General features: G+C 37.0%; 1 protein-coding gene across 1 annotated transcript in view; it reads right to left on the bottom strand.

Annotated features, from left to right (window-relative positions):
- CDKAL1 (CDK5 regulatory subunit associated protein 1 like 1) overlaps positions 1-22,385 on the bottom strand; it is a 396,152-nt gene that overhangs the window by 231,813 nt on the left and 141,954 nt on the right. Inside the window, 1 exon segment of the mRNA XM_009285096.1 lies at positions 7,976-8,079. Within this exon segment, the coding sequence (XP_009283371.1) occupies positions 7,976-8,079 (104 nt within the window).

Here is a 22,385-nt window from a genome sequence, read left to right as displayed (position 1 = left end):
TCAGAAGGTCCATGCCTCCTTCCCAGAAAGCAACAGAGCCAGTGCCTAGGATGGGACGTGATTCCCCATTCAGTCCCTTCTGCTAGTGCAGGGCTGGGAAGAAATGTCATCCAAGATTTCCTCAGCATGTACTGGCAGGGAAAGAAGGAGGGAGGAAGAATACTCAAATCAAATCGAATTGAATTTAAAAGAAGGGTTGAGTTGGAAGGGACCTACAACAATGGTCGAGTCCAACTGCCTGACCGCTTCAGGGCTGACCAAAAGTGAAAGCATGTTATTAAGGGCGTTTTCCAAATGCCTCTTCAACACTGACCAGCACGGGGCATCGACCACCTCTCCAGGAAGCCTGTTCCAGGGTTTGAGCACCCTCTCGGGAAAGAAATGTTTTCTCATGTCAAGTCCGAACCTCCCCTGAGGGACACAGCTTTGAACCATTCCCACACATCCTGGCACTGGATCCCAGGGAGAAGAGATCAGCACCTCTCCACTTCCCCTCCAAAGGAATCTGGAGAGAGCAGTGAGGAAAAAAGCTAGACACCAATAATTTAATGTAATTGCCACTGCATTTCTCAAGTAAAATTAAAAATAATGCAAAGGAACCTTTTATGCAACAAGACACGCTGAAGACAACAGAAACAACTGTAACATACTGGTAAGCTTGACTGCATAAAAGAAACACATACCAAAAACACAATAGGGAATTTCTTTCTGAGTCAAGAGGAAAGCTCACTAAACTTCTAATTTTGTTACTCAAATGAAGCTTCAAAATATCCACAATATTGTAATTTACTACTATGAAAAGACATCTTTTGATCCTTTTAAATCTCTCTTTGCTATATGATGTTGGTTATGCGTGCCTAAATATCTGTTACACAGCAGTTTTTACATACCTGAAGACATTGCTTCTAATCACTACTGATGGAATGTAATTACATCTTTTTCTTTCAGGATCATTAGAAAAGATTACATGAGGCCATGAAAAACTAATTCATTATGCTATTCCATATAACTCTAAGAAATGACAGGCTAGTACCAAAATATTTATCTTGGCCTAAGTATTCTGTACATTAGCAAAGTCAGCAGGAAAAATTTAAAACATTCATAAGACACAAATGACAATAAGAAAGAATTTTAATAAACTTAATAACAACAACAACAAAAACCTAGCTCTTTAGCTATAGCCAAGAAGCACAGAAGAACAAAGAGTAGTTGTTTATCAAAGTGCCTCAAATACAGCAGCCCAAGCTCCCTGGAATGTAACTTTAAATTATACTTCAGGAACAATAATAGAATAAAGCCTGCTTTTCCTAGAAGTCAGTAAAAAGGCTGACAAAAGAGGTTTGTCTTAGAAAAACACTGTCACCATTCTCCTCCTTCCCCCCAAAATAAAAAGAAATAAACAACATAAGGAGACACATGCATAGCAAAGCTGGGTATGAACCAAGTTTATCTATGATATGGAAAATTCTGCTCTCCCAAAAAATTCAATTGGAAAGGATTTGAAACATGGTATGGGGTTTGGTGGTGGTTTGGTTTTTTTTTAAGGGTAAAGAGCGTTTGTTAGAAAAGATTTCCACATAAAATTTTCCTGTCTTATATATGTTATAATCTGTACGTCAGAAAATTTTGATTCTATAAATCAGAAAATACAGACGCAAAAGCATTTTGGAAAAGAAGATTCAGGCATTACATTATACAATGTCAAATGGAACACATTCAGCTTTTTCTACAAAACTTTGTTGTTGAATTCAATATATTCCTGTGAAAAGTTCAGCATTTTGAGTATTTGTCTATTCCGAAAGAAAAGCATTCCATAACACAGTTTAAAACCAATTATAATGGGCATGGACTTCATACTCTTACAAGGTCATTCTTGCTGCTAAAAGAGAGCAAGTAGAAGCCAACATATGCTACACCTTCAACATATCATTTTGTATCATATATTAAGTATGGGGTTTTTTCCTTCTGAGATTTTTATGGGGTAATGCATAGTGTGACTTAAGTATGGGAGAACTCAAGAAACAGCCAACCAGCACCCAAGTTTCATGTTTCTTCATTACACTCACCTTACAAGAAAATTTTGTTTGGTTTTTGCAACCCCTTTTGGAGGTGTTTAAAGTGTACTAACATTTGCTTTTTCACTCTCAAGCTTTCTTTAGTGTGGCTAAAGCAGTAAAAAAAGAGTAAGATGTGGTCTGCATTTACAGGTAAAACCTTTATCTTTGCTTCCTTTTTCCTGTAAAGGACACAGCATGAAAAAGTGCCTTGAGCTTAACTTTCTTAATTTTATACGCAACTTTTTGTTACGCTGCCATGGGCAATGACTGGTAAACAATACTAAAAATTTTGATTTTCTAAAGCTGTTTTTGCTGAACAGAAGCAGATGCTTGCTAAAGTTTAGCTTACAACTTTTGGGGAACAAACATAATTTCTGTATTGAAGTCATCAAACTTTCAAAAGGAAATTAAATTTTAAAAAATTAACAAAATTTCAAAATGGTGAAATATTTCACATGGAATGAAGGTGAAATGTTTCAGTGTAACTCCACAGTTAACCATTCCTTTAAAAAAAAAAATCACCCCACTCACAAATGTTATTTGGTTTTGGAGTTGACCTATATTTTAAAAGCCAAGGGGTACTCTGAAAACCAAACAAAACATTCAAGTTGATCTAAATATTTAATTCAATCCAAAATGATGAAACACTCCCTTTTATCCTGAGAACAACCAAGCAAACATATTTCAGTTCTATACAAAGCAGATTTCCCAATCTTTCCAAAAGACAACTGAATTAAAAAAACCAAACAACAAAACAACACTTCCAAAAGACATGTCCATCTAATTCAACTAATTGATCAGTTGTCTGCCATTAACATGATATAGTTTAGTTTTGCTTGGTATTTAACAATACACATATAATGATGAGTTTTTCTTTCCCTTCCTTTCCCACTCAAAGCACACCCCAATCTATCCTTACAACAGAGTCATAGCCTTTGACCATGTGTTTGAACCATACAGCACAGACTCAATTTCAGGGAGTTTCCAAGCATTTTCAAGCATGGAAATTAATTGACAGCCACAAAATCAATATCAAGTATCAGCTTGCACATTGTCAAGATATGAGTTTATATGAACAATGGGAACTCAGTTCCCAGATATCAATGAGTAACACCAGTGCACTTTTTTTGTATTGGATTTGTTATCCAACAGGTTTCTCAACAAAGTCTCTTCTTCCATACTAGCCGTGTGATGAAGAGTTAGCTTTCTTTCAGGACTGTTGCAGAAATTGCTGAATAAAATTTAGGACAAAGAAGCACGAGAAAATGCTTGACTTCTGATAATGCTGTTAGACTACAGAAGAAAAACATTGGTGTGGCTATAATAGATACATATACTTATTTGACAGAACATTGACACTAGGAGGACAAAAATATTAATGAGCAAGGAATTAAGATTAGTTAAGAAAGCTTTCCTGGGGCATGCTTAAGATCATTAACAAAGGCCATGTTGAAACCACTAACACAGCTTAGCGGAGACCTGGGTCTGTGTCCAGGCTCCGAGTAAGTGTTTATCTCGCATCAAGGTGAGACCTGTATATACAACAACCACTCTCTCTACAGTCTTAGTTTCGCCCCTAGAAGGATCTGAGTACACAGCCCAGGTATCCATCTGGGTGACTGGTCACCCAGTCCCTCGCAGCGTGTTCAAAGACCAAATCAACTACTGAGAAGACATAGTCTAAGCATCCTAATTTGGTACTGCTTCTGCCAATTAATGGGAAACTGAAAACATTGCTGATACTTAATATTTGTCCTTTCATGAACGGCAGATGCTCTGAAAACATACAGAGAGCTTACTGGTAGTTGTGCAGGAAGAAAAACAATTACCAAGTAACAAAGCAGAATGTCTTGACACCACTCCATCAGAACTACTAAAACCAAAAGATCCTTAGCAAAGCTCAGAGTGATCTGAAAAGCTCTGGAAACCAGTCACATTATATAAAATCAATCCTTATCATTATGCATAAACATCTGTTTACAGTAATGCTTGTAGAGAGAGAAATATTTAACATTGATCTCCTTTAAACTCTCAACACTTCAAAATCTACAAGATTAAGTATAATTGCTAAAGATGACTAATTAAAGTCAAGACTCAAAATCTTTGTTTAGATAGCTCCTCTGCTTTGTAATGCTACATGTTGTCCAAGATTTCCTAAACAGAAGCGTTACTCAGAATTCAACACCATGCATGCCAGTGACCCATCACACAAATAATGAAATAAAAATAAATTATATTTTGCCACTGCAATTATTCTTCCAAAAGCAATTGTTCCTCATAGCTTGAGGATGCAAGAACAATGTTTCCCAACAGGACTTGACTTTCATTTGAGCTCCCTGGTTGCTACCATAAAATAAGCTAATACAGTAGCAATTATACAGTGTATATTTTAATAGGAGTATATTCCCTGCCATCTGCAACAGGCGTGCAATGCTAAAGATGTGTAATTTTTTACTGGTACATGCAGAAGATTTTCATTCTAAACTAGAATGAAATAACCACTAATCCCAAAAACCTATTTTTAAAAAAAAAAACTTAGTTTGCTGAACCAGCAAAAATTGTTGGCAATATAAAGTACTATCTTTGCCCAGAAAGTCTCTCACAATATGTCGGGTTTACAAATCACCAGGTAGCATTACCAGTGATACATCTTTTTATGGTCACTAAAATCCCATTTAAAAAAAAAATCAGTTTAAAGTCTTGCAATTTAGCCAAAGCTATCCCAGGACACCACTCCACACAACATTCAAAGCTCAGGCTTGTTTTAACTTTTGCGTCTTCTTGGAACACTGTTCACCAATGGCAGCTACCCCAGCCTTCCACTTCATATACTAAGCAAAAACACATTGTTATACATAAAGTAGCTTGGGAAGGAAAGAAAGAGCTCTCTCATAACTGCAAATGCAATTCCTTAAAATACAGCATTGAACATGATACAGCAATTTTTGAAGAAAACATACTGCTAAGTTGATGACACAAAGAAAGTGCTGTACTATCAGCTGCAGAAAACCTCTTTGCATAAACAACCTTACAGTAGACATTTGTTCTCTACTCAAAGACCACTTTACTATATTTCACAATACTTTTTCTTTTACTAGTTGTCTTATAGAAGCCTGCTATACAATGTGATTTGACAAGGCTGTCAATGTAAAAAAACGATACAACTACTTACTAAAAGTTGAAAAGTACAGAAAAAACATTAAAGTTAAAAAAGGGAAAACCTCTATAGTCTATTCAGATAGATTATTTTTTTAAAGAAATTTTGTTAATTATTAAAGTTGATGTCAGTTGTAACTTCAAAACTACTATGGAGGTCAGACAGGAGACAAACCCGTACAAAGTACACAAACAAACTCAATTTTAGTACACCTTAACACTTAGTTCAATGTATTATGAAAGTATACAGCATGTACTAGAAACCCGCAACACACTTAGTTTTTGTGCACGTTATATTGAATTTAAGATATTAAAATAAAATAAAATTTAAAAAGTGGTTTATTTCAGAGGTTGGAAAAGTACAAGATATAGGCTGATATCTGTTCAGTCATGATAATTTCAGCCATCTCTTTTTAATCAGTTAATTTAAATCAAGTTTATGCTTATACAGATAATCTGAACACGCACATAAATTATTACAGCTTTGTCATCTGCTGTCATTTAGTTACCACTCTCAGCAGAGTATTAAATTTTGTTTTCACAAAACTGACCAAAAAGATAGAGGTTTGGATCCTCAAATACACTGAAATAAATACCTACTTACCTACACAAAGTATGCAAAACTCTCAAAACCAGCAGCTAAATCAAGTCACAGAGCTAAATTTTGACTAAAATGCCTATGAGTTTCAAAAATCTTCAGAAGTCATCTTGGAGACAAACATCAAAGAGTGATGACTGTCAGGTACCACCATACAACTGCTGTCAAATAGATACCATATTATTATGTACCATATCATTAGCAGTCCAAGACTGGTCCACTGACTACTTGAAATGGCTTGCAGACGAGTAATGCAGCATAAACTACAGCTTGGAAATACTTCCTACATAGAGACATCCTACCCAGAGGCTGCAGTACAGAAGTGACTGAAGAAAAATTGGGAGTATCTAGATCACAACACTAAAGCCTGTTCTGGCAACATATTGCTGCTAGAAATACTGTTTCTAGATGTCAGCTGCAATCTTACCAAAGTATGACCACCCAAATAAAGCATTTTAGAGAGCTTTTTTGTGCTGAGGTTTAAGGACCTGTAACAAAACGTCCTTAAATGCAACTCTTCTAATCCATTTTCAGTGTGTTCCACAAATGAAACATCCCACCTTTGGGGTCTATCAAGTTGTGTACTGTGAGAATATATACATACAAAATACTGCAAATGACATCAGTCTCTCTTTTCTTACATGACTTGATCATACAGTTACAGAAAATCATCACATACTGTTTTGCTGCTGTTCTTCTAAGACACCTCAGTTCTCCCAAGAATAATTCCAAAGTGGAAAAACTTTTCATCACACATCTGTACCTCTCTGTATTTTTCCACTAGAGCTTTGGCAACGCATCTTCTGAGAAAACAGAAGTGATTGTTGAAGAGATTGTGGCTCAGTAACTCAGCAAGAACTTTAATGATGACTTTGAATTGCTTAAGTCTTTCACTGGATTGATGAAGTTTCTGCAGCCTAGCTGCAGCAAGCTGGCACTAATAAATTCTTCATACACTGCAAACTAAGTATCTGACTATTTCATGCCTGTTTCTAAGTGTGTGAAAGCTGGAGGCAAAGCCTGTCATTTTACAACTCAGTACTTGCTTCTTTCCTTATGTCCTCTAACAAAGGTACTAGTGTAAGGCCAAATAAGAATAGAACTCCCTGGCGATGCCTGCTGTGAGACACGTCATAGCATTTCTTCAAGAAATTTCAAAACAATAGCTTAAGGGCAAGTTTTTCCATTAGAAATCAAGTTATTCTGAAAGAGTCAATATTTATAATAAAGGCCACAGTACAACAGATGAATTGAATTACTGAATTTTCAATCCGAATATACAATACTTGAAGTTCAAAATACTTTCCAAAATTTCACATTTATTGTCTGCAAAGACAAACAAAACTCGAGTTTTCTTTCTTGTTATATCAAGCAAATACATCTTTATGTTAATTTAATGTGGACTTTATCGCATGCAAATACAACTATAACAGGACAGACAAGTCTGAATTTTTTTTCTTTGCATACATACAATAAATCTAAATAATATTTAAATAGTTAACCTAAGTAAGACCAAAATCCTGACTGTATTACCCATAACTTCACTTCTCTTCATCGTATTCCTTTGCTGAATTGTTCAAAGTTACTTTGGAACATTTCAACAGCTATATAGTGCTATCAGAATAACACTATTCTTACGCTACTCATAATATAAAAGTACTTCAGAGACACACCTGGATGAAACGAAAAGAATGTAGTGTTCCTTTTCTACCTACATGTCTTGCTATCACCAGGCATTTACTTCCGTCTGGTAATTACTGCATAATAATAACCATAACCATCAAATGGCAGCTTTTCTCCTACACAGTGACTACTTACCGATTTCAAAATCGTCTTGTACTACTGAAAACTTCTAGCTTTCTGAAACATGTTTCCTGAACTGCTTCTCCACCAAAATAGTAAGTGTATTTATACATCCTGTATTGCAGTTACTGACCATTTCATAATGTGTGTACAAGGTTTTAGAAACTTGTCCTATTAAAACAAGAAATCTGAGACATGACAGGATTCCTGTCTATCATAACGGACAATCCAATTCACAGCAACAACAGCAGTGATTGTACAAACCTAAGCAATAGGAGACATTTTGTGGCGATTACAGATAAGCTTCATAAAAGAAAAGCTTTCAGAGGCTGACTTTTATTGTAGGGATAAAGCTCCTTACCTTGAAAAGACTGTTTGGCTCTGTCCACTAGTTCTTCAACTGGATAACTTGCTAGATCTCCTCTAGCATGCTTAGTTTTGCAGTAGGTACATGCATTGAGACACCTGTTTAGAAAACGAAAATACTCAGTTTCTAGCCAAGAAAGCTTTTATACACACAGCTATATTTATTAAGTACATCTGGAAAAATGAGCTTTTATATCTATGACCAGAAAATAGTAGTATTCTGTTTTAAAAATCAATAAAGTAGTTTGAAAAGTGTTTTGTCCTCCTACCTTCTTAAAGTATCTTTCACATCTATATAAAAGGTTGAAAAAACTATCAGTGGAAACCACATACAAAATCCAAGAGCAGGAATTTACATATTTTTAGAAAGCTATAATAGAGTTAATAATTGTTCATTACTAAAGATGAATCTCCAGGCTTCCACTCCTGTTATTACATAAAAAATCCAACCTGAATAAGGAAATAAAGGAAAAGACTGAAAGACTAAAAGTAGATTTTAAAAATAGTGTGTATTGTTGAAAACACATTTGAGTTAATTTCTTCTTTTTTCGTTTGGCTTGTATAAACAAAACAAATAACATAATGAAAACAGAATCACCAACTAGAAAGACAGCTTGGCACAAAAGATTGGGGAGCTCCCGTAAGTAACTGAACGAACAATGTGAATGCTTTTAATTTACCTGACAATATAGTAAAGGCAGGCTAATTCAAAGTAAGAGGATGGAAAGATCAAAACAAAACAAAAACTACCACTAGTTGCATGTTTTTCTTGGATTGGCCTTTGGATCCTGATAGTGCCATTAATGTAATAAGCAGAACATTAAAAGGAATTTGTTGAACTTTTTTTCCCCTTCCCCCCTTTTTAAAGCTGATACTGCCCTACAGCTTTTTATAGGTTAAAGCATTTAAACCTCTAAAAAACCCACAAAAAACCCAAAAAACCCAATGATAAATATTTCTCTTGTTCATGGTTACTGGAACATCTTAAATTCTGTCCATTTTGACAATCAAAAAGCCACAACTTCAATATAATAAAACATTTGGGTGCCAGAAAAGGCTAATGCTCGAACTACAGGAGTATTACTATGGAACATTCAAAACAATAATGAAAAGGCAAAGATAGCACCAGGTGGTTTCTGAAGAAGTCACCAGCTACAAGACTGTGTTTACTACTTGGATATATCGTCTTCTGTTATGATGTCTGACAGCTCCATGACTAGGTAATTATTGCTTTGCAAACTCTAAAGGTTTTCCTTCACAAAGATTCGCCTCCCACGTTAGTTATACCTCGTTTGCACAAGCAGTGGATCAGGAAGTGCAGAACATTGCACAGAACATTTTCTCAGGTGCCCTCCTGCCCCTGCACATCACCTTGGCCCTGAGACCTTCTCCATCAACCAAATCCTACTTTCTGCCAGAAGGCATCTAGATAGTTCAAGATTCTCTTGGCTAGACTGGATGTTGTAAATTGTGTATTGTCTTATTTATGTACATTATTTTTCCTGCCTACCAGACCCAAACATCAGATTATAGCATCCATTTTAGATCAGAAAACTAAAAGATACTGCTTAACTGCAGCAATGAGACTGTTCTATTAAGAACTAAAAATGTGTATGAAGTAAGCTGCCACTCAGTAAAATATTCTATCATCTGTTAAAAACAGAGAAAAAAACCTTAAATCTGAACCTTTACAACCTGCTCCAAATAAGTGATTCATTCCCACCCAAAGACAACTTATTCATCAGATGTGAAATCATTTTTACATATCTCACCTTTCTTCTGCAAATCAAAAGCCTTTCATTGTGCAAGATCTAAAGCATGTTTAAAAGAGTAGCATTTGAAATCAAGAGAGTATAAGCAGATAATTGGTTTATACTTTCTCTAACCTATTCAGGAAACGAAAACATTTCCTACTAGGTCACTGGCTATCTAAGAGTATGCCACAAAGGGCTCTCCCTCACAGCCCAGGGGGTACTAATTTCTTTCCCTACTTCCCATCTGTGACTCTTTCAAACTCCTTCAATTCTTCCAGGGTTGCAAAGCATGTGTCTTCCCTTTTTTTCCCTCTTTTTCTTTTCCTTCTTTTTTTGTGTGTTTTGTTTGTTTGTTTTTAAAGCACAACTCTCCATTCAACCCACCACTTCATTTCTAAGCAGGCTCCCATCCAGTCAGCCCACCGTCACACTCCTTCCCCTCTACAAAGTTCACTAAGGTAAGACATCTTTCTTCCACACAGCTACACAAAAGCAGCATTATGGATCTGTGATGTGAATTGTCACGTCCTAAAGAGCAATACTGAACTTGCGTTCGGTATCCTGTTGTGGTGTGCCGGTCTGGCTAACAGCCAGACTCCCTCCCCCGTAGCAGGACCGGGGTAGCAAACAGGCAGAAGGGGAACAAGGGAGCTCACAGGTCTAGACAGAGACGGGGAGATCACGTACCAGCTACCGTTGCCAGCAAAACAGACTCAACTCAGGGAAAATTAACATATCGCCAGCCAAAGTAAAAACTTAATTACGAATTCAGGTAGCGGGAAACAGACACAAACATTTAACCAAAGCCTTTCCTCCCCTTGTTCCCAGGCTTAACTTCACTCCTTCACTCCAGTCTTCTACACACATCCCGCCCCCAGCCGGCTGGAACCAGCTGGAACCGGCTGTGACCAGCCTGTCCTCTCAGAGGCCCCTGAAGCCCCCCGCTGCCAGTGCCCCATACAGCCCCCTGCTGCGAAGCGCTAAAAGGAAATCCTGGGTCAGCAAAATATGGCAGGCAAACTCCTATACCTTTACAAGGGCACCTCGCAGGCAATACGGTCAAAGCCCGTGTTACAGTTACTGGCCAGCTCGTAAGGTTCCTAACGCTAGATGTTGGCCACTGCACCGCAGCAGCTGAGGGACCCAGCAGGAGCATTAAAGTCAGCCTTCATCACAGCTCTTCCAGCGGTGAAGGTGGAAATCCTCTAGCATTTAGATAGCCATGTTCATGAGAAGAGAGTAAAGAGAGTAAAGAAAAGTAATTATTTGTCATATATAGGTTGGCCCACAGATTTCAGTTTGGGGTTTTTTGGGGGGTTGTTTTTTGTTTAGGGTTTTTTAGTTCTGACGTTTTTTTCTTTTTTCAATTTTGCTTTCATTTCAAGGAAACAAAATCAGTTTCATAGTGGACGACTGCTCTTTTACAACGAACACACAAAGGTGTGGTTTACATTGATGATATTTGTACATCTTTGTTTTCTCCAAAGAAAATAACATTACCAGCTATTTTGTCAATTTTTGCAGGTCATCAGGAAGAGATTTAACATGCAACAATCCCGCCCCATGACCCCAAGGTTACTTTAACACCGTCCCTTTTACCCACAAAAGAGAATTTTGTCAGCCAGCAGTAACAAAGGGATGCATCAAGATTTTATTTCTTGGGATGAAGTAAATTTATTAAACTCAAATTTAAGCTAGGATTTAGGAAGGAAAAAACCACCCCCACCACCAACTTTTATCATTTACTTCAATTTGCAAAGTCTGACTTATCACAAATTTGGTGTAAAAGTTTGAGTTTCAATGAAAAGTTTATTACCAATTTTTTGTCATCTTGAACTGTAACCTTGCATGAAAACAATGCTTTTTGTAGACCTCCTTCAAGATGTGTTACTTCATCATAAGATTGATAAAAACTATCATTTTAGTAAGTTATTTAAAACAAACTTCTAAATTTATTCCTGTGTAATAGATCTAAATAGAGCCAAAATCTAAACTAGTATCGATATACAGTAAAAAGGATTATTTATGCTATTTACATAGAATTTTTCTGTTTCCTTATCATAGAAGTCCATGCATAGTGGATTTATAAAAAAAATAACATTACCTCTTCCTCTCTTCTCCTTATATTTTATGCATAAATCATATATCTCCCATTATGTATTTTGCTCTGTATTTGGATAGTAGTATTTGAAAAGCTCTACAGCAAGAATACTAAATAGTAAGAATACTAAGTACTAAGCAACAGTACTAAATACTGAAATTATTAATCTCCAAACCTTGAGGGTAAGTTTCATATCTTCAATGTTCCTTTCATAACAAGACCTAGTTTCTAGTAAACTAGTTTCTCCTGCATCTTCAGAGTTGCTTTCTGGGCAAATTTTCTTTAAAATAAGTCCTGGACTACCTGAAAAAAATATGGTAACAGCAGTTTTTCTCTGTTACTGCAATAAACTTGGTCACAAAGGGAGAATGGAAATGTGCAGCAAGAAGCAGGAATAAAGAAGGGGAAGTTATTCTCCAAATCTTCACAGTATTATGTGGGACTGTTTCCAAGAGCTTTATTACTATGGTCTTTAAGTACACTTCAGGGGGTTTGTTGACTTATTTTGGGGTAGGAGCTGAAAGTTGGGATTTGGAGGCAGACTTCCCCCCCCGAATTTTGCTGCACCAATTAGCTTATTCCTACTATAAAATAAAAATTTTGCGGAATGCCTAAATAATTTAGTAGGATTTTTTTTTTTTTTTACTTGAAAAGATTATATAACAAAACCAAACAGACTTCAATGTAACATAGAAAAGGATCAACTTTAGAAAGCAAATCAAAAAAAGACAAAACTCTTAAATCCTATGTGTACCATATCTGTTAATTCCAACTTGGGGAAAAAATAATCTTTGGGGCTACAGCTGACCAACAAAAGGATGCAGATTTCAAATACTTGTAAAAATGCTGAACTAACCACTTCAGAGATTTGTGAATTATCTATTCTTGAAAATATAAATTTAAACCAAACCATAAGTATAATAAAGTATCTGTAGTGTTTTTTTCCCTAGTAAGCCAGCCTCTACTCCAAGTTTCCAGCATAACAAATTATTCATACGTCCATGCTGCCACATACTCAGACCACAGACAATCAAATGGAAAAAGGCTGTTTGTTGGGAACTCGGAGAATCTGAGCATTGCCTTCTACTACGTGGCATTCACCAGCAAGTGGATCATCTAAAACCAGCCCAGTAGGTAAAGCTGTCCTTAAAAAAAAAAAAATCAGCCTTTATCACAGCTAAAGCTCAAATATATGGGACTAAAAAGCCACCACGCTAGTAGCTGCAAGAGTATTTGCTTTGCGCTAAACTGGAAGCCGCCTTCAAGCATTTAAAGTTGGTTTGTAAATGTTAGTTTGTATTAATATGGGTCAAAGTTTTTTTGCACAAAGAAATTACAGACATTTATAGAAACAATTATTAATGGTCATTGTGTCTGTAATTACCAACATGTTTTGGATAAATTTTGTAGTGATTCCAGAACAAAAAACACCAAGTCCTGGTTTTACAACATACTAAACCAATTAAGGTACTTCGAATTATTAACCTTTTGCTTTGTGTTATTAATTTTTAATTAGCTATGTGCCCAATACACAGAACTATTTCACAGCAAGGTAAAATATTATCCACAGATAAATTACTACCATGTGGCTAATTAAAAACTTTTTGAACACATTACCAAACTGAACTTTATCAACATTTTGGTCAAGTGCCTGAAATCTTGTTGCAGACATACAAAACAGTGGTCTTCACATTGTTCAGCTAGTATGTGCTCATGTTGTGCATTAGATTAAGCAGACTCTTCATTTTCAAAACAGTAATATTCCTCATAAAACACACACTTAACATGAAAGGTTACCCCTTACAGATGGAACTAATTATGAGTAAGAATACTTATGACACAGCAGACAAATAAAGACTTCCCTTCAATGGGACTAATCAGTGGATTTCAGCAGCAGATGAGAATGAGAGTACAGACATGAAGAGTAAAATCCTGGTTCCTCTTAATGGGACTTGTGCCACTAGGTTTAGTGAAGACAGGATTCCACCCTCAGATATGAAAAGCAGAAAACATCTTTCATTCAGGGATCAGAAAACTGCTCAATTACAGACTGCAATGTGCCATTACCGTGCTAGTCACTCACGTTTAATGTGATTGACCAAGACCAGACATCTGTGAGCAAGATGGGAGAGCTGAATAGCTGCAACAGTGTCGTATGACAGAAGATCCCTGCTGCTCTGCAGGTGGTTAATTTTGGGGAAGGGGGTGGTATTGCCTCCTTAATTTCCTGAATAATCCAGTAAATTCTTGCTTGATATCAACCTAATGAGCTGGTAAAAAAAAAAACAACAAAAACCCACTCCTAAGGTGGTCTTCTCCCAAATTAGAAATTTGCAGAAATAAGGTAAAATATCATTAATCACAATTCAGTCTAAACACTAATATCTGCCCTATGAGATCTGACTAGTTATAGAAATTCAAGATTTCATGAAGTTTGCTCTATTTAAAAAAAAAAAAAAATTCTGCCAGTAGTGCAGTGCCGCTAACATCACTGGAACATCACATCAGTACAAATATAGAAAGATTGCTCAACACAGTCACCCGCACCATCTCTCTGCACCTACCATCAGACTTCCTTAGAAGGCCTCAATAGTTCCAGCCCAAGAATATTTTGTATTAGTAAACTGTGGTTTTCCTGAAAATGGAGCATGATTTGCTTGTTTCAAAATACAGTTTACAGAAGAGAGTTAAGCTTTTGTAAGATACTTTTAGAGTTTCTATCAAATGTAATTTTGATAAAAATGCTCTGTAGTGTGAGTAAAGAGAAAACTCCCTTTGCAGGCTTGTCTGAGGAAAAGAAATACCAGAAATATATACTCCCAGCAGATGAAAAGGAGATGGATACTGGTCACAACTTAGTGAACAAGAGCTAGTAGAATTCTACAAATATTTTTCTCCTTAGGATACAAAGTTTCGTAAACCTAACAACAGCATTTATACTATAGTTACAGTTAAATATCATACTATATTTATAGAGTTAGATGCCATGAATATTTCTTAGTATTTTACTTCCATAAATGCTACTTTGTACTTCCAAAATTTCTAAATCCTGTCAAACTTAACTGCAATGGATCAGGAAAAAAGCAGTTTACAGAAAAGAAAACATGCCTAATATGTCTGACCCGTTTTCAGGAAACTCTTCTTTTGCTTGAAGTTTGCACATTTTATAATAAAGCTTTTCAACTCACTGTGACAGAGAAGATAATTTCCTGTAAAAATTTGGAGCATGGGAGAGGTTGTTTTCACTTTAAAGAGAGTCAGGATTTAAAATACTTTTGAAACAGTGGCAAGGTATTTCTCATCAAGGCTAATTAGTCTAAGCAGCAAACCACATTATTACGGAACTACTGTTTCTAGTATCCCAGCTTGTTCAGACTGAGCTTGGACACCAGCCACAGGGTGCTACATAGATGCACTTGATGTTACAACATTTTCTATATGATAAAAACAGGACTCCTCTGAAATTATCTTTGTAGCCGACTATTTTAGGAACTGCTCTGAAACTGCAATGCCAACTTAAAAAGAAAAAGCCTCTCAAAGAAGTTTTAGCAGAAAACAAGACGACCTTTCAAGAAACACTATACAGTGTATGGGACTGCACACATTTTTCTCCAAGTAGGATGCAACTACGGGACGCTATTTTTTAAGTCTGCAACCCATTCCATGCTCAGCAAAACGGGAACAAAGTGCATTGTAATTTTGTTCTTCCGAAGACCTTTGAAGCCAGTGTTTTATTTGGTATAATGTCTTACAAGTTACTAATCAAAAGGAATTTGGAGAGAAGGCAGCTCAGTTAGTTAGATAAGCTATAATATGATTTAATTTTGTACTTTAAATATTTGCATTTTGTGAAACTGAATTCCTACAGTCAAGTGCAGGTGATTCAAAGGTCACAGCTACGTAGTTCTATCATCATACATTCAACTTGCTCACTTTAAGGCCAATGATTTAACATCGGCAAAATCAAGTGCATCAATGGCACTTTTTAGTGTTTGTCTAAAGAACTTCTTGATTAATTACTCTGCCCACACAGTTCTACAATTGTTTGAATTAATTCATTCAGGCATTCTAAATTGATACTACAAGATAAAACATTCCATTACTAAGCTGCATAGATCTGTTCCCCATCCTGACCCAAAATGGTGCATTGCTAGATGCTTACCGGAAACTGCAATGGTTTTTTCCTCTGCAATTCAAACTAACGCGCTATGATTCACAGAGACATAAATTATTTTAGAAGCATTTCCAACTAGCTGCTTGGCTATGCAGAGCACAACTTTGGGGGCAGGTCATGACAGTCATTAACATCAGGAAAGTGACTCAGCTGAAATAGCACAGGTAGATAAATTAGGTTCTGTGGGTTGCACAGAGCAGAAAATGCCACGGCATTGTAACTACAAGTAATCAATTTTTTCAACACTTCCTAAAGAGCAACAATATTTGGAAGATGATGACTCCTGTCTCAGTCAAATAGCAGTAATGAAGGTGGTAGAAATAAAGAGTCACGACAGAAAAACCTCAGATAGAAAAGATACTTTCTTAGAAATTGCTCACAGCCAATCCCAGAGACACAGTGGCAGAACACCCCAACATCACTATTTCAGCATTCATAAGCAACTGTTATTCTCAGATCCCTCCTAATGAACAGCAGTGACTGGAAAATTACCTCTAAGGACAGGATTCTTGGAGGCTTGCTCTAATTTTATGTTTTAGAGAGCTGTGACTTGACAAATGCCTTAGTATTTAAAGCATCAAATAGTATAATTTTATTTAAAACTCTACTGGGGGCAGATGACTTAGCATAACTTATACAGAATGCACTGCAAAACCTAATTGGGTTAGTAATGAACACTTTCATAAGCTTTAAAAAATTCAGCTTTCAAATTTTTTTAACGAAATACTAAGGATTAAATTAAAACTGATTTCTACGTAGCAGGGGGGGAGACGATGAGCCCATTTAAAGTTCTGTTTCAGGAATGAAGCATCTAAGCAGATCTCCATGAGTGGAAGGAGAAGCGTTAGGGGAGTCAAGTGTCTTTCTATAAGCAATCCACTTCATTTACCCTGCATCTTCACAACATTAACAGCTCCTGAATCACCCACACAGAAAACACAGTTGAAAAGTAGACCACTGCCTGTGATAAGAGCTATTGTTTTTACTTCCTGAATGGCTTTTCAGATAGACCCTTTTAGAGTGGTGAAATCTCACAGGAAACATTAGGCTGCAGTTAATTCTGTAACATACAGCAGGTACCACACAGATTCTTGGGATAAAAGGTATTGTTTTTGTACTGGTCAAAACATCCTGGGGAGAGAAAAAAAAAAAAGTTACATTTCAGCAGCACTGAAATGACCAGACTTAATTTAGAATTTATCTGAGATTGCCATCAGACCAATTTCCAAAAAAGTATTTGTAAAATGTCTGTGGGAAAGTGGATCTGAATTGTCTGGGTAAAATAATGGCATTAAGTGCATAATAAAAACAAACTCACCATTTATAATCTAGAAAGAATCCCTTCCCAATGATTATGTCTACACAAAGCTTTCTGCCCCAAAATGTCCTAGTGGTTGTGACAGCAGTAGAAATGTTAAAAGGTCCAATGTGGACAAGGATCTAAGCATTATCTACAATTAATACTATTCTGTTGCTCTTAAATGTCATCTCTGTCTTGTGGTAAATTGGTTAGTGTTGCTGAACGAAAAATGTGTATGTGCAGCAGTAAAGAGAGACATACATGCTTCAAGTACATACTCTTCGTTATGTATTTGTCAACTTAAAATGAGAAAAGACACATTTCAACATAGTTGCCCAGTCCTAAATCTGTCTGAGATTTTCCAAGCAATTTAATGGACCGATTTACACAGTTATTCTTATAAGAATCCAATGACTGATTTCTTTTAAAAATAGAAACTTAAACCAGGGGCCTTATGTCTGCCTTTAAGAGTCTCCAAGGGGATCTTCAAAAGCAAATTAATTCCCTTTACACAGCTATAGAGCTGAGTCACTCAGATTATCTTCATGGACATATCTTCCTTACTGCCCATGTACCTTTTAAGGACCTGTTAAAGAAAATGCAAGTTAAGGTACTTTTCAATAATTAAGGAAACTAATTTGAATAATTAGGCAAACATTTATAAATTATTTTCTTTTCATTATTTTATAATGTTATTGTTTAAATATATTTAAATATATTTTACAGAATCTAGAAGCATAGTGACAGTGCAGAAAAACAGGAAACAGTAGCCTTTCATTACTAAACTAATGATCCTGAACTTCTCCATCTGCTTTACTTCTCTAAAATTCTCCCCTTCTAATGATTTCTCAATATACTTAACTTTTTCCTGTTGTCTTGCGTTCAGTGATCGTTGTGCTTGTAACTCTCCTGCAGTGTCCTCATGTCCCAGTGACTGGAACAGGCTGACTTTCTTCCAAGCTAGTTGGCCGGTGTTTGTATGCTTTGATTTCCTCTTTAATCACTCAAGTCTGTGGTGAGTCTGAAACTTTTCCAGTTCAACTGCTGCCAGCTCTGACAGAAACCATAACTTGCTCTTGCGTTCAGTGATCGTTGTGCTTGTAACTCTCCTGCAGTGTCCTCATGTCCCAGTGACTGGAACAGGCTGACTTTCTTCCAAGCTAGTTGGCCGGTGTTTGTATGCTTTGATTTCCTCTTTAATCACTCAAGTCTGTGGTGAGTCTGAAACTTTTCCAGTTCAACTGCTGCCAGCTCTGACAGAAACCATAACTTGCTAGCTTTTTTTTTTTTTTTGTCACCTCCATTGCAACTCCGATAGTTATTCAGTCATTTCCTCCATTGCAACTCCGATAGTTATGGTCAGTCATTTAAAAGAAAATCAGAAAGACCATGACTAAAGCACTTAATGCACAAATCAGAGCATTAAAAACTGGCCACAGAACCCCTTGGGGATTCAGGATCTAAACAGCCTTCTAGACATTACAGGCTGGAAAATACACAAGAGGCAGCTCTTGTTGTCAAAAGCAAGACTTAACAATAGTAAGGAATGGACAGACAAAACACGAAGTAGCTCAGCAATTCAGCTGTTCACAGGCCTTAGTTAACACTTAAATGGGAAGTTTTCTTCATATTTCCACAGGCACATTTGGCTACAACATTATCTTTGCAATGGCTGACTTGAAACAGTTTTTCAACTTTAACAAAGTTCTTAAAAAGACCCAACCTTTTAGATGATGGGGCTTTTGCACGGGCTGCACATGGGCTGTTTAACTGACCCAACAAGCCAACGTAGCAACGAATGTTGCCATTTCATTCAGTAAGCACCACCCAACAACTTCCCTGCAGAAATGCTTTCACAAATAAGGTTGATGACAACATACTGTAAGATATTTGCTTTTATAAACACGGGTTAAAATGACATTTTCTTTGTGAGGCTGAGTTGTCTGAAGCAAAAGAAGTGACCTGACCTTGCCTTCTACAGAGAGGTGACTGACCCTATGGAAAGGGGAGGGCTGGGGATATCATATACCTTGTCTTCAGACAGACCTTTACCACAGCCTCCCATAGAATCCTTAAAGCCAAATTGCTGTGATACAGACTGAGTAAGTGAACAATGAGGTGGGTTAAAACCTGGCTGGACTGCTGGGTTGTGGCCAGCAGTGCAAAGTCTAACCGGTGGCTGGTTAGCATTGGTGTTCCTCAGGGACTGATGCTGGGGCCACTATTATTTCATGACTTCATTAACGACACAGGTGAAGGGATGTAATACATCTGCAGCAAATCCGAAGCTGGATGAGGCGGGGGGAGCAGTTTATGTGCTGGAAGGCAGGGTTGCTATTCAGGGGGATGTCAACAGCCTGGAGAAATGGGCTAACAGGAACCTCACGAAGTCCAGCAATGCAAGTAAGAAGCCCCACATCTAGGATAGAGTAACCCCAGGCAAAAGTGCAGGTGGGGACGGAATTGACTAGCTAGAAAGCAGCTTTGCGGATAAGGACTTTGGGGTCCAGGTGGGCAACAAACTGAATATGAGTCAGCAGTACGCCCTTTGTGGTTGAGAAGGACAAATGCACTGTACTGTGCAACTGGACTGTACTCTCAAGAATAAAACCAACAGATTGAAACTACTAGTGCCCTTTGTTTGGCACTTGTGAGACTGCATCTGTAGTGCTGTGTCCAGTTTTGAGCCTCCTGGAACAAGGCAGATATTGACATAAAGTAACAAGTAGACAGGAGGGCCACCAAGATGATGAGGGGGCTCAGGCACATGGCAGACAGAGAGGTTGAGAGAACTGGCTTACTCATTGTTAGGATGAAGAGATCTTATTGCTGTCTACAAACAGCTGATGGGAGCATACAGTGAAGACACAGCCAGGCTGTTCTTGGAGGTTCAAGGTCATAGGTTTAGAAGCAATGGACACAAGTTGTAATACAGGAAACTGCAATTCGACCTAATAAAGTATTTTACCATGACAGTGGTCAAGTACTGGAACAGGCTGTACCACAACTGATCGCATCTCTTTGAGATGCTGGAACCCAACACCACCACTATTCCTTTCTAGAGCCCAGAGACTTGCTCTGCTCCAGGATTACGTGTGTCTATGTGGATGAGTGTGCACACACATATGTGTAAGACACACACACAAGAAACACACTTCCAACACCACAGGAAGCTTAGATTCAACTACAGGGGTAAGAAAAGCTAGAAGATGAGAAATCAATGCAGAGAAGGACCAAGTCTGGCCCGTACAAGGAGAAACAGAGGAACATTAAATGAAAGATACCACACACAGTATCAACATTTAATAATTTTCATTCCATTTGTTATCAAATACATTTAGAGTATGATACTAATGCGATACTCACATGCGGTCCATAAGTACACCACAGCACTTTGAGGGCTAACACTAACAGAGAAACAAGTATGGCAGATTTTTTTGAGCAGATAGCCAGTAGCCAGTCATGAACAAAATATTCCCAAGCATGCTATTGAAGCTACAGCCAGCCAAGAGTTCACAGGAAAAAAAAATTAGAACACTGATTGTAGAGATGACAAAAGAGGTATCAGTTCTGTGCAAATTAGGTTTCCACTTTCATCAGGTTCCTCCACAGGATAAGGAATACATGGAAGGGGCATTGTGTCCATACACTGGACATTGAGAAAGTGGGTGTATGCACACTCTTCCACATCCATGGAGTTGTGAACTGCCATTTAATATTGCACTTTGTTTCCTGCCACCCTTCACCTTTGTGCAACATTAATCAATATGCCTTGAAGCTTTGCATAGAGTCATACAGGTAGTAAGTGTGCAAAGCCCATAATTTAGTCCCCGGAGTAGAGTATATTTGTGTTTCTCCATATTCCTTTGAAATGTTCAAATCAACTCAAATCATAAACAATTCTTACCAAAAAAAAGGTGAAATTTGTCAGTTTTGTTATGAGTTATGTCTGACCACATTTAAACATGCAAATTCACGTAACTTGAATTCACTTAAGAATCCTAAACTCTCTTCTGCAAACACACCTGCATCACATGTAAAAGAAATTGATGGGGAGGAAAAACCTGAATGTACTGTATAAACAACGAAGAAAAGTCCCTCAATGAACAGATGTGCAATAAGCTGTTATGTGTGCTCATGTCTAAGGCAGTTTATACAAACCATAAAATCAAAGATTCTAGTCTCACTAGACTCAGAGATAGGTCTCTATGCTTCGCTTTTCAGAAGAGCATTATTCCCTTTGGAAAATAAAGCCATTCAGCTGATTTAGACTAACATTAAAAAGCCACTGTATTTACTGAGTATTTGTGTATTACTTTCACAATTTCATTTCAAAAGGGACCACTACTTTTATCCACATATTGATTGCATAAGAAAATAATTCAACATATAATATTCAACAATATTGATAAAATATTCAACATATACCTAAAATAAACCCTAGATATTCCTAAAGAAAGAAGACTAGGACAGCAGATACCAGAGTTCTAAGTGGAGTTAGGTATAGCAATATTATCTTTGTGATACATTAATTAGCAGTAAGTGCTATTTAAAAGAATATACATAAATCAGGTACCCATCGCTTTGCCAAGAATATCTTCCCATCTAAAGTCTTGTAAGCATTATGTATTAAATTAATTTTGTTAAAATCATACAGAATAACAAGTCTTATTCTTTCTTATTTTGCAGAAGGTATCATAAACTGGACCAATCTACACAGCTGAATATCCTAAAAGGAAAATGGCTTTGTAATAAACACAAACACCCAGGAAATCTGAAATAAAGTTAACAAAACAAAAATGGTTAGCACTGAAAAAATCTCGTTCCCAGTATTTTAATAGTTGTCAGACAGAGCAAGTCTTATTCTCTCATAAAGATGCATTTCTCCTTACACAAATACACAGCAAACACAGATCTACTTTGGTTGGTTGTGTTTCAGCACTGTTTTCATATAATGTACCAGAGAACACCGCAGCCTATGCACCATTTCACAGCAAGAATATCCTTATTTTTGTAGAATTTGAAATTCAGTTGGCAGGTTGAGGGCATTTTTACAAGAACAAACATTTTTTGAAC

This window comes from Aptenodytes forsteri, unplaced genomic scaffold (assembly GCF_000699145.1).
Source record: "Aptenodytes forsteri isolate BGI_AS27 unplaced genomic scaffold, ASM69914v1 Scaffold248, whole genome shotgun sequence".
NCBI classification, from domain to species: Eukaryota; Metazoa; Chordata; class Aves; order Sphenisciformes; family Spheniscidae; genus Aptenodytes; species Aptenodytes forsteri.
This window is presented reverse-complemented; position numbering and strand designations above follow the sequence as displayed.